Here is a 12,971-nt window from a genome sequence, read left to right as displayed (position 1 = left end):
TTGGCCGTGATTAATGTTGTGGGAGTAGTGCGGCAGTCCACGCATTGTTGCCAATGCAACTCAGCCGTGCATAAATCGGGCACAAAAAAAAATGGTGTGAAGGTGCTTACGCCTTTATTGCAGGGGTGTTTGGAGACAATACACCCGTTGCAAAAAGGTGTATAGGGACATCTTTATTTGTAGGACGGTGTTTAAAAACACCTTTATTTGTAGGATGGTTATTAACACCCTTGAAGGGTGTAAGCTCTGGGCCAAAAGATTTACGCCCTTAAAGGTGTAAAAAATTTTAGAGTGATCTAGATAGATTTATTGAAAGGAAAGGCAGAGAGGTTGGCCGGAATGAAAAAAATCTGGCCTGTATACTCTGCACTGGGGAAGGGAAAGGGGAGAAGAAAGAAGATCATGATGGGTGACGATGAGGAGGAAGGCAGAATATATATAGGCGCGGCAGCTTACTTTACAAGCGCGAATTAAGTCCAGTGGCGTGCAAGAAACGGCAAATAGCCCGCACTGCCTGGACACCCTTCCACCTGTCCTGCAAAGCGCCCAGCAACAGTTCCTCCAACAGAGGCCTCTTGTCCAAATGCTTCAAGGAAGCGGCTATCACATTTCTTTCACACGCGTACACTGGACACACCAATAATATCAGTCTCGGGGATGCCACAGGTTGAACATTACAGAGTTGAACATTACCTGTCCAATTAAATGTAAGTACCTGCGCGTGAAAGCCACGCTTAAAAAAAGTTTATGTAGCAAGCATGCATGATGACGCGGAATATCACGCAGAACATAAAATTTCAATGTTTTATCGAGCGAGTGTTGGTGACAATTGATATGTGATGATGTATAGCTTTTCGCCACTTATACTGGTGTGAGTGGCAGAGGAAGCGCAACTGTTCCCACTCGAATATTCATTTCGCGAAGGGGAAATAAATGTAAGCGATTGCTTCTCAGACAGTCATTGCTCCCTGCAATTGTGCATATAGTTTTCGCGGTCAGTGCGAAAATGGCACACAGAGAACGCCGCTCGCCGCTATAGGCAACTATATAAACGAACTGGGGAAGTTTCTTTGTTAATGTTATCTTCGAAGGGCATGCGGTAGTAATGACGTACTGCGATCGACATGATTAAACTTTCCATCTCTCTATTAAGGTCTTAGTTTGTTTCTCCATTTGTGACATATATATGGCCAACTGAGAATTGTGCCTTATTATCTGCGCACCTTTCCTTTTTTTTCTCTCTCTCTCTTTCTCGGTAGGCTTATATTGCTTATTGAAGTGCAGTCGGTGAGCGAGAGTAAAATTGATGTCTTAATCCTCTGATTCTTCGCTTTGAAGTGGATTTCAAGCTTTGCAGAGATGTTAGCAGAGAAATGGCAGACACAAAATCTCCTCAATATCGAAGTGCAGCATTTATTAACTGCGAGCGCTTTGAAGCGCTTGAAGTCTTTTTGATAAAAAGCCGTCATATTGAAAGCGGGTGACAAAGAGGAAAAAAAGAACTGCTCAGATTTCACAATCTCTTATGTGATCCATCTTATGTGCGCTTTCGGGCAATGCAGAATCGTAGCTTTCAGAATACAATCCGCATATCTTGCTGTATTTAACATTTTTATTTCTTAGTGTGTGCAGCCATCTAAATAGGTTGTTTTTCATAAGTTTTTCATAAGTTCATGTGTATTCATATCAGTTTTATTTTCTTAAATTGTTCCATGTAGATGAAAATGTTTTGTGCGGAATGTATGATTTTGAGATGAAAACTTTTGTATAGCCATCTTAGTAGGTTGTTTTCCATAAGTTATAAAAACTGTTCATGTGTTCATATCAGTTTTATTTTCCTAAATTGTTCCTTATAGATGAAAATGTTTTGTGCGAAATGTATGATTTTGAGATAAAAATATTTCTTGTGTAATTAGTATATGGTAGAAGTAATTGTAACCATTTTTCACTGTAGGTATTATGCGCGTTTTTATCCTAAAAGTTTTAATCCTATCCGCACTCGCAAATTATGACTAACAGCTTACCGGTATCGCTCAAGAGGAAAGTATAAAACAGTTACGTTTTGCATGTACTCACCTATGGGGCTGAAACGTGGAGGCTAACCAAAAGAGTTCTACTTAAGTTGAGGACAACCCAGAGGGCTATGGAACGAAAAATGGTAGGGGTAACATTAAGAGATAGAAAGCGTGCAGAGTGGGTCAGAGAAATAACTCAAGTTACCGACATTCTGGTGGAAATTAAGAAGAAATGGACATGTTATACGATTTATGCTTGAACATTTTACGTTCCTGGCGAAATACACGGCTGCAGGGTATACACTTTATTCATACTGGATGGACGTTTCCGTGGGGAAAATCAAACAATTATCACATCATGATGTGGTACATGAAATAAATGATCGTGTGATATGATTGTGCGATAAATAGCATCCGCTGTTGCCTCTCGTGCACCTACAATGTGTCATATACAAACACAACACCCAGATTCTTTAATAATTCCTTTAACATATCGCAGCTTCTGAGCAAATATTTCACTCAGAGTGCACGGATGCGAAGTTACCTTCCTCAAAGGAGATACAAATAGCGTGACGATGCAAAGTTGAAAACGTTTTCAGCTTCCAAATGTTCCTCACGACATGGCTTATACGACATATATAGCTTCCTATATATCCATATTCTTGGAATACTAAAGCTGGAGCTCATTCGAGTAAATATAGACATCCAGAAGAATGCAAATGTTGCAGATTTTTTTTTAATCTCCCCGCAATAAACACGTCCCCCTCACTGAAAAAATCGTTCACTCGAAGCGGTACAATGATCGGCAAGCTTCTCTACAGAGAACAGAAAAATCGCTTATTGTGCGTGAATGCTCTTTCAACGAAACCAAATATAGGGCCGCCTATGAGATGGACTTATTCAACAAGTGGAATAATTTCGGTCCTTCAGAAGTAAACAAATGGCGGAACCAAAAAGAATATTATTTCCTCTACAAATATTGGTGTTCATATACATACATATTACCCTTATCTATTTCGTGCTTGTATCCTGAGCGCGAGTATCCTTTATTATTTTCCAAAGAGGGCGTGCTAATGTCTAAGCATGAATAAATTGCTCAATATTCAACTTTCAGTTTTTCGTCTCAGGGAAGGAAGATACGAATTTACCTTTAAAGGAAACGACTTTACACATACATCCAATTTTGCTGCTGCGTCTTTCTAACTTGTAATAATTGAATATTTAAACGAGGTAAACTTTTCTAAGCTCGCTTTTCAAGATTCTAGAGTAATTAAAGCATACCTGAACGCGACTTAGATAACCGTGCAAATTAACCGGCATAAAATTAAAGACATCAACAATGCGTGTTGCGACTAGCCAAATATTTATAAAGTATTTATCAGGTAATGACAAAGTGCAATTCGTTCGCTAGCAATTATGATTGCGCTACCGTTAATGCACATTAAAAAAGTTGTGTACCATGAAATCACATAAAGTAAGGAATGAATATAACTAAACGCATCCGACTGAAAAACGCGATATCTTGTAAACCACGCGATATTCTCAACACTGTCCACGGTTCTCCCCAGACTTTTTCCTTTTTGTCTGTTTCGTTATAGTTTTAAACGCTTTGGCACTTCTGGAATAATTTTCCTGAGTTTTTCAAAAAGCCACTCTGGTGTAACACAGCCTCCCCTCGTCATCTGACTTCGTTAATTGTCCGCTTTCTTTCATACTTTCCATTCCTTGGGCAGGTGGTATATCGATATAGAAAACAAGTCTATACTTTCTGTATCAACAGCGATTTCCGTCTCCTACAAGTAGAAAAGTGCTAATTTTGCGCGCAGTATTCCAGTAGACTTCTCCATAGACTTAGATAGAAGCTAAACAAAGCTAACAGAAAGTGGGGCATGGATGCTTAGCAATTTCGGAGCTGCGTGTAAGAAAAATTGCATGCAAAATTGCAAGCGTTTTGCGCTCTAACATAATTGAGGAAAAGCATTACTTTCAGGCAGTATTTATTTTTTTTTCTTTAGAACTGAGCTTTATCGGGGCCAACCATGAATCGGTGTGTTGCGCATCATGCTGCGTGTGATTGCTTATATAACTCATTGTCCGCTTCTTATTCTTTTTCGCCAGTTAATCACGCGCTTCAACCCGCTTGAGTGCGCAAATGGACTAACTCCTCTATAAAAAAAAAGCTCCTATACACTACAGGCATCATTGAACTAAATGTATAGAGCTAATTCGTGTCAAACATCACCATGAAGACACATTTCGCATAGCGAGGTACAGACAAAATATAGAATACACTGCGTGGTTATTTGATACCAAACACTTGCTGTCTTTGGAGGGCCAGTTGTGGCGCACCACTCTGAAGTAACCAACTTTCGCTGAAATAGAGTCCCTCAACTGACTAATCGGCCAAGCAACTTCCTTTATTAGTGTATAGACAGGACGGTGAAAATCTGCACATCACTGAAATCTCTATGAACAAGATAGGGTTACAGGCAGAGGAAGAGCCCTATTATAGTTTGTGCTCCCGAACACTAATAATTCATTTTAACCAGGATTCGACCTAGAAGTTAGAAAAGGTGCTGAAATAAACCTGACGCTGCTGTAAGCACTTACTTCACTTCCTTTTCTTTGTCTCCCATTTATACAGCCGCTGTCTCAAACGAAGTGCATTTAAAATCAGAGAAAACAATCGTCTATGCGGAACGAGATGCGATGGTGTGCTGAGCACATTGAGCCTTTCCCAGAGCTGCTTCAGGATCAAAGTTTTATAAATAACTTTTCGTTACCCTATTGATTTAGAGCATGAAATTAGACTAGTTCGGTTTTTTTTAAGACAGAGTTTGAAACGGGTGGCGATGCTGATTCAGCACTCTATAAACGAAACTAAACACAAGCGCTCATTCTTAGCTGTTGAAGCAATAGGAATGTGGTTGTGTTTTTCCGCACACGTTGACCTTACTTTAATAACCACCTGCAACACGTCAGAAATAATATAGGCGACAAGTTCAGTTTCGGATGTCAACAAACACAAAAATTGGTTATCAGAAGCAACAAAAGTGTTACATTAAACTTATGAAATCACACCTGATATAAAACGTGTGCTAATGAGTATAAAGCATTGCAGTGAATGCAGTTTTACGCGGCGCATTAAGAATCCTCTCTGCACAATAAACTGTTGTTTTACTTCTTGCTAAACGTCTTTATCTTTGGCCTGCCAATGGAGATAGATTTAATGCACTAGCTAATAAACTTCGCGCGAGGTTCCCCTTCGACTGGGTAATTCTTTGCATCAGAAATCAGTGAAAGTGTTCCTTAGTTCACCTCCAGTGCATGTGCTGTGGTATGCTGCGAGTTCTGCATTGTTGTTCACTGAATGAACAGTACTATCACACAATGCAGAAAATTAAACAAAATCTAACCTAATACTACCTTGAGTCCTCTAGCGTAAAATTTTGATTGCTCCTCTGAAATTAAAAGTTCGTGATTACGTCTACTGAATTCAGTAACTGGAAGCTAAACATCAGTGCTCAAAGCCTTATACATGCTGTCTCTATCCAGCAACAATCGTTACATCTCTCTATAATCAAACTCACTAGATAAATGATCAAACACCAAATAGTGCCCGTCTACTACCAGAATGCGATGGCTTTAGTTTGTTGCGCTTCAAGGAGGCAACTTGACGGCACGTACCTGTGGCCGGCTCGCACCTCGGCTCGCATCGAGGCGGCACTGCGGCAGGAAAGAATCCATGTGGGTGCAGTGCACGCATCCAGTCCGCAGCTGCTGCAGCCGGCCACATGCAGAGCAGGCTTGGAGCTGCCGGCACTGCCGGGCTCATGAGCGCCTCGATCGAGAAGCCCAGGCCGCGCTGTTTTGGCGGCGGCGGCTCGCGGCTCAGCGACGATGGCTCCATTCCTCGCATGGCCGCACCACTCCACTAACAACTACTACTAACTCGCCTGCGCCTCTGGAGCCGGACCAACTGGCTCCACCGCTCGCCTGTACTTCCGTCGCTCTGCCGGCCTACGCCGTCGCTGCGGCGGCCGCGCTGAACCGGGGCTGTTCCCAGGCGCGGACCGCCTTTTGGCCGAGGCACCGCCCTCCGCTCAACCGCCGCGGCCGCCACCGCTTCTGACGTCGGCGGTGCGCTGACGGCGACGGCGCTGCCACCGCTCGCGTGTACGCTCGGCGGGCCGTCTCTCGTTTGCCAGGTGTCCTGCCCTGGCCCGACCCGTGGGCTGGTCTTCGGTCGGGCATCGCCGAAACAACGGGGCTCTGGGGAAGTTCGTCCACAGGTCTCTGCTCTGGCTGTCGGCGAAAGGTTCGCAGCTACGGGCCCCTCCTCCTTTCGCTGGCGTTACTAGTTGTTTTGGTGGACAGTGTAGGGAGAAAGAAGCCTGCAGTAGCCGAGCAAAGAAAAATGGGAAATGTGCACTCATCCGTTTCTTCGCTTGTCCAGAGCTCGAATACCTGAGGACTGAAATGCGTTCCTTTTCTAACAGATAGCGGTAAAAAGCTGTATTATGTCACTAAGTGAATGAATTAAACTTTCCTACTAAATTCATTCATTCATTCTGCAGGATAAACACGAATAGTCAGTGTTCAAAAAACACTGTCTGGATAGTGTCGCTTTCTCTCAAGTGTCAGATAATTCGAAAGGTATAAATATCGGCTGTGCGGAAGAGCAAAAATATCGGCCGTTCCACTTAGTGAGATTCGGATCCGTCTGGAGCACACCTGGCTCAGATCGACGGGTAATCGTCCTCCAAATGAGTTCTGTTGGCGTGGTGCTGTATTTTTACCCACATGTACTCATATGGGCTCGTAATGATGCACGAATGAAGGAAGCCAAGAGTCGGCGAGGCCAAGGAAAGCGCAAGTCATTATTCTTTTATTTTATATATGTGCTTCGACATGAGTTACAGTGCACCTATGTTTGGAAGACAGATAATTAAATAAGAAGCAAAAGAAAAATTGGCAGTGGCTTAGCTCTGGCCAAGCCTGGTAAATTGCGTTAGCAATGGCCGCATGGCTACGCTTGTGTGTTCGCTTGTGGCGTAGCCTGTGTGGTTCGATAGTTTGGCTATGAGTAACACATGACACACATTGGTTACGACTGGGTGATTCTTCAGCGCGCTGTCTTCGCTTGGTGGCACTGCGGCGTTCCTGCGCAGTCATGTGTTCATCAGTAGCCGACGAGGTGGAAGCACTAGGAGAGCTAGAATGTAGTCGCCGAGCTTAATTCATCTTGTGCACGACGCTTAGCACGATGTTCTTCACGTTCTTCCACTCTCTTGCGCACGTTGTCGCTCCCTTGCCGCAGCTTGTCGTCGACACCTTTCTTTAGCAGCCTGCATAGCAAAGCAGTCACGGCGAGGCCGAAGCAACGGCGAACCATCTGTTCGGTGCCGCAGCAGCGCGCGGGGCTTTAGCGCGGCGCACCGACGTTGCCGCCATCTGGCGGAGCTCAACTGTTCAAGGTCAAGCGTGGCGTCCGCCGGGGATACGCGACGGCTCGAAACCTGGCGCAGTATTGCTATCGCAATAAAAAAAATGCACCACTAGTGGGATTCGTACCCACGACCTCGAATATCTCCCGGTGCTCTTACCAACTGAGCTATACAGCTACAGCGACGGTTGTCCGGTGGTTTCTACTTTTTGGGTAATAATGTTAACCGAACCTTGATGACAATGATGACGACAATTGCGTCTATACTTCTGTATGAACGACTCCCGGTTGCAGCCACGTCGATTTCTGCGCACCCTAAAGTGTGCCCCCTGTCCTCGCCTTGTGCGATTCTTTCTTGATATCGGTAACACTTGGCTGGAAAAAAAAGAGCCATGGCTCCGTTCATGAAGACAAGTGGAAAATGGAATTCACTATAGGTGCATATCATACCAACGTTGACCACGGTATACTGGGGCCGTCGCTGTGAGATATCCGAGTGACAAACACACACGCACGCACACGCACGTACGCATGCATGCACACATACACACGTATGCGTGCACACACACAAAAACACGCGCATGCGTGCACATGCACACACACACATACACGCACGCGTGCACAGAAGCACTCAAAAACACGTGCACGCGTGCGCGCACACACACGAACACACACGCACGCGCACACACAAACACACAAAAACGCATACGCGCACGCAGACACATAAATACACGCCCACGCGTACACAAACACACACGCACGCACACATGCACAAACACACAAAAACACGCACACGAGCACACACACACACACGATTTTATTTCAGTGCAGGTGTATATAAAGCTGCATTCTTTTGTTGTATAAGTCGCATACGCTGAATCACTACTTTTGTCTGGGACATGTAGTTGGTTTATTGCTATCAGCGGAGTAACCCGGCGCCAAAACAAATAAATAAACGCGGTCACGAGAAAGTCGACCGTCCTACATGTGTTGTTTGTTGTCTTTCATGTGGTCATTCCTTAGCGCTGTATCCGTCGAGCGACAGAAGCCTTCCAATCGGAGTATATAACGATGCTCTTTTTGATTGAAAACAAGAGCTATATATGGCTGAGCGAAAGCCTCAATCGATAGCGAACGCCAGAACGTTGTAACTGACGGAGATTTTGGTTTAACGTTTATTAATTTTGTTCTGGTGTTTCTTTGTGCTCTGTTCGCTTTGACAAATGCACACTGTTATGATAAAAAATCCATGGCAATTATTTAGCTTCCTGCTGCTCTTTGGAATGTGGGATTCAATAATATGGTGTCTCTTGTAATAAAAATTTATACGGAAATAAAGAATGATATCAAAAGCCGCACATGGTTGGTTGACGAAACATTAGAATTTAAATAAGGAGGCATTTCCTGTTTAGTCCGTGTGCGTCGGTAGAGGGGGCAAAAAGGGGCAATCTCCCCCTCCCCCCCCCCCCCCCTTCACTCACTCAAACCACTTCCTCCACTCGTTTCAATTAGCCCCCTTGCTGCGATGCGACGGGGTTGGCCCCCTCAAGACAAAATCCTACCGAGGCCCATGCATATCGCATGGCTATAACCTGGTATGAGTCTTCTGCGAAGAAAGTGACGGTGGAAAGCAGTTTGAGGGCATGTACCAATTAGTAAGGCCCTGGCAAGAAGCACAAGTTTCTAAACGCTTTACGAAGGTTTTAAATCAGAAGCTTAAAATATCCAGACCCAAACTGCCTTGTGGACAGTGTAGGCTGCAAAGATTGAGGGCGCATATATATTAAGCTCTCAAGCAAGCCCGGCTTTGCATCCAAGGCAGTAACGCGTGAGCAATCACGATTGGAACGACTGAACATGCATGACAAGGGGTAGGTTTCTGCAAGGTCTTGCGATATGTGTGAGTCGTTTTCCGAAAGGAGGCGTATACTCTACAGCTCATAGCAAATATTCTAACCCGCTTAAGACGGTGTCAGAAAAGAAAACTGCGAACCGCGGCGTCACTAGCTCACAACCCTTTTGAAAGATGTCAGCTGGTTTTCCACATGCTGGCGAGCGTCGTGGGCACACCTCTCTCCTCAATATCTGAGGTAAAAATGCGTTTGTTTGTACAGTTCAGTACGTTCGTGCACTACTTGGCCAATCAGGACGGTGGCTTATTGTTTAAGACACTCGGCAACTGAACCCGACAACGCTGGTTCGAACCCAACTGAGGAGGCCATGTTTGATGGAGACGAAACTTAAAGGCATCCGTGTGCTATGCAATGCCAGTGTTGTTGTTGTGGCTGTAGGAAGAAGGAAAAGAAAATGCACGGGCCTGCTACTGGCTCTGTAGCTGAGCCACCTCCGCTGCCTCGTGCGGACAGAAGATAAAATAGAGAAGAAAGGAAAAAGAAGAGGGAGAGAAAGATGCGCGCCGCAACAACAGTCGTCGTCCACCACCGAAGCAGTGGCGGGTGCAATGACGGCCTACAACAGATAAAATTCGGTGGCTGGCTAGGAACTGCCACCCTTCACCACCTCCCTCCGTCGCGATGCCAGTGCAGGTTAGATCCCCACCCCATGTGGTCGAAAATATTTCGGAGCCCTCCCCCGCGGCACCTCTTTCTTCCTTCTTTCAGTTCCTCGTTCCCTTCCTTTACAGCTCAATTCAAGAGTCCACACAGAAGTGTGACATATATTTATGAGCCTTTCCTTTTCTGTAAACTATTTTATATTTCACATGTTTTAAAACAACCGCACAACAGTCAAGTCAGAACAGCCACCGTTTATAATAGATACAAAACGGCAGAAAAGAAAAATAAGAAGCAGAACGAAGCGGAAACTTCAAACGCAGTAAGCAGGCAAGCAAAATTTTAGCCAATCGAACCCGCGCCCGCAAACAAACGACCGCTTTGTCGCCGTTTTCGGCCAAGCCTTCGCGGTCCAGAAATTAGGCGGCTTCAACGGGCGCCGCGTGCCAGCATCTGACCATCGTCTCAGCCCCGCAGTGGGCTCACTCCACGGACGTGCGTTGACAGCCATGACGAGATAGATTCTCGCTCTATAGGGCATGCCCGCGGCAAAAGCGGGAAGCGGCCCATCGAATTGACTCTGCCCGGGGCTCACCACGCCCAATCATACGCCGACAAAAAATCCACAGTATCGCTTGCCGCATCGCGGGAAAACAGCGAAGAGAAAAGGAAGCGAGGAAAAACAAATTAAAAAAGAAAAAAAAAAAGAAAGCGGTGACAGAATGAACGAAGCGTTCGCACAGCGGGGAGCAAATTACCTGCACAAGCTTGGCGGCGATCATTGAAGACGCGATCACCTTTTTATGGGGACGGCACCGGCGAATAACAGGTTTCACGACTCAACGGCTGCGGCGTGTGCGTGTGTGTGTCTAAGTGTCTTGGCGGGAAGAGTAGACCTGACGTGTGCTCGAGAGGGAGGGATTTGATGTATGTGGCCGTCTATGCGTCTGTTTCGAAAGGAGAAGGATGTTATTTCTGCGTCATGTTTTGCTTGATAGGAGCCGATTTGACAGGATGCTGAGCCTCTCACGGCACTGACGGCGATCGACGCCTCTAAAGTGGTTTCGCGCTCCGACGACGTTGAAGAGAAGCGGTTTCATGCTTTTATCACACCGCCTCCTCCCCCCTCTCTCTCGCCCTGTGTGCATTTAACAGTCTTTTCCTCCTCATGCCCTCTTCCTGCCTCTTCCGCTTCGCTGCCCCTCTCTTCGCGCGCAAAGCGATCGGTTTACGATCGACGTATACGAAGACAAGGCGATGACTTCTATTGCTTCAGGCAGTGGCTGATGGAGCTAGTGTCTTGACTTGATCGGATTTCCTTAATTTTTTTTTTATCTTTTTTTTTTTTTTTTTGCCGTTTAGGAGCACGGAAGTGGCGGAACAGAGCACGAAGCTTCGTGCTGAAAAAACAAATCCAGCTGCTTTTTATTTGCTCGTATAAAGACTGAAGCGCACCACATTTGTATCTCGAAATCTAACCCCGATGATCCCGTAAAACGGATAAAACGGCGCTCTTTTTATTCTGCGGTTTTAGCGTATGTCATCAAGAAGAAAATAAAATAATTTATAGGGCGTACTGTAACTATTCTCTCAGCCGCTCATGTTGCTCGACGTTATATGCAGGTTGGCATGCTTGAGAGGATCGTTCCGTTCAATACTTTCAATACGCCCCACCGTCTAATGTTTTAATGCACGCATAGAGAGTGGAAATCTAACTCCTTCTCATAATAATGGTGCAATCAACAGCGCTATCATCACAGTCAGAGAAATTCTTGAGGCACTTAAGACCCCTTTAGGGCAATAAGGGGAAAGCCTTTGGGCTGCATGGTTCTAATGTATAGAGCCCCGCCGATGATACAGGCCAGGAGAGCGGCTTCTTTCGTGTCGGATTCGAGGGGAGTAACACCACTCGGCGGCGATGGCACGCGCTTGTTGCGCCGATTGCTTTCATAGCTGGCGGCAGATGGCGTGCGCCATGCTTCCTCTTGGAAACCGGGTGAAAGGCTGGCGCTGTCGTCGCGGCCCTACGTTGACATGGCGATGGTAGGAACGCTATATAGACAACGGACTAAGATATGTTGCTGTTGGCACATGATAAGGAAACTTGACACCTGAGAGTGACTCACACATAGCTCATCAACACATCATCATTCGTACAACACCATACGTGGTGTTGTACTACGTTGACGGCCAGAAGAAATTTCCTCCTGTGCAGCGTAATAAAAAAATTATGGATTGCGTAATTTCATTAAAACTTAATTTCCTGCAACTTGTCTTTGTATACTGACACAGCCTTTTATGTACTTGCTAAGTATGGTATACATGCTTGCCAGTTGCTTTCGTCGTTTATATGTTTAGCCTGTCCTGTAGTAAAGCCGAATATAACGGTGGGCTTACATTTACTGCGAGACTGCAAGCCTATGTACAGCTAGACGCAACATGAAAGGGAACACTGGAGCGCGTGGCCTCTGCGTGTTGCAAAGCGCTGCCACCAACACAAGACCAGAATGGGTGGCACAAAGGGTGTGCCCGGAAAGAGCAGCCGACCAAGCTTACTTTGGATACGTGTTTACCACTGATTCTTGTCCCCTCTCGGTGACAGCGCATTTGAAAACGTGGAGGCCACGCGCTCCCGTGTTCCCTTTCATATTTCTTCTATAGTTGTACACCATTCCTTGTCTGCCCACCGGCTATGCTCCTTCCACTATTCCACAATCATTTTCTCCAAAGAGAAGAAACTCTAAAATCGGGTGGAGTTGCCCATGGACGTTTTTTTGAAATCCACAAGCTTACTTAGACCATTCTTTATTGAAGTATGTAGGTATGACTTGAGATCAACAAACAGCTGTGCATGGCATGCTTCGAAAGGGCTAAATCAAGATTACACTGTGCATCTGGCTGAAGCTCTAAGCACTGATCCCGCGGCGCCGTTAGTCTGTGGCACAGGTGCCGAGTATTTTTTTCTGTCCCGTGTGGGCTGGATAAGCGAGAAGCGGC

At 45.6% G+C, this 12,971-nt stretch overlaps 1 protein-coding gene across 1 annotated transcript in view; it reads right to left on the bottom strand.

Moving 5' to 3' along the window:
• Nucleotides 1-5,934, bottom strand: part of LOC146185522 (uncharacterized) — a 40,040-nt gene extending 34,106 nt beyond the window's left edge. The window contains exon 1 of the mRNA XM_084605546.1: nucleotides 5,703-5,934. Coding sequence (XP_084461672.1) covers nucleotides 5,703-5,934 — 232 coding nt within the window. The remainder of the gene's footprint in view (nucleotides 1-5,702) is intronic.
• Nucleotides 5,935-12,971: the final 7,037 nt, after the last annotated feature.

This window comes from Amblyomma maculatum, chromosome 6 (assembly GCF_055883805.1).
Source record: "Amblyomma maculatum isolate TAMU_Amacu chromosome 6, ASM5588380v1, whole genome shotgun sequence".
Taxonomy (NCBI): Eukaryota; Metazoa; Arthropoda; class Arachnida; order Ixodida; family Ixodidae; genus Amblyomma; species Amblyomma maculatum.
This window is presented reverse-complemented; position numbering and strand designations above follow the sequence as displayed.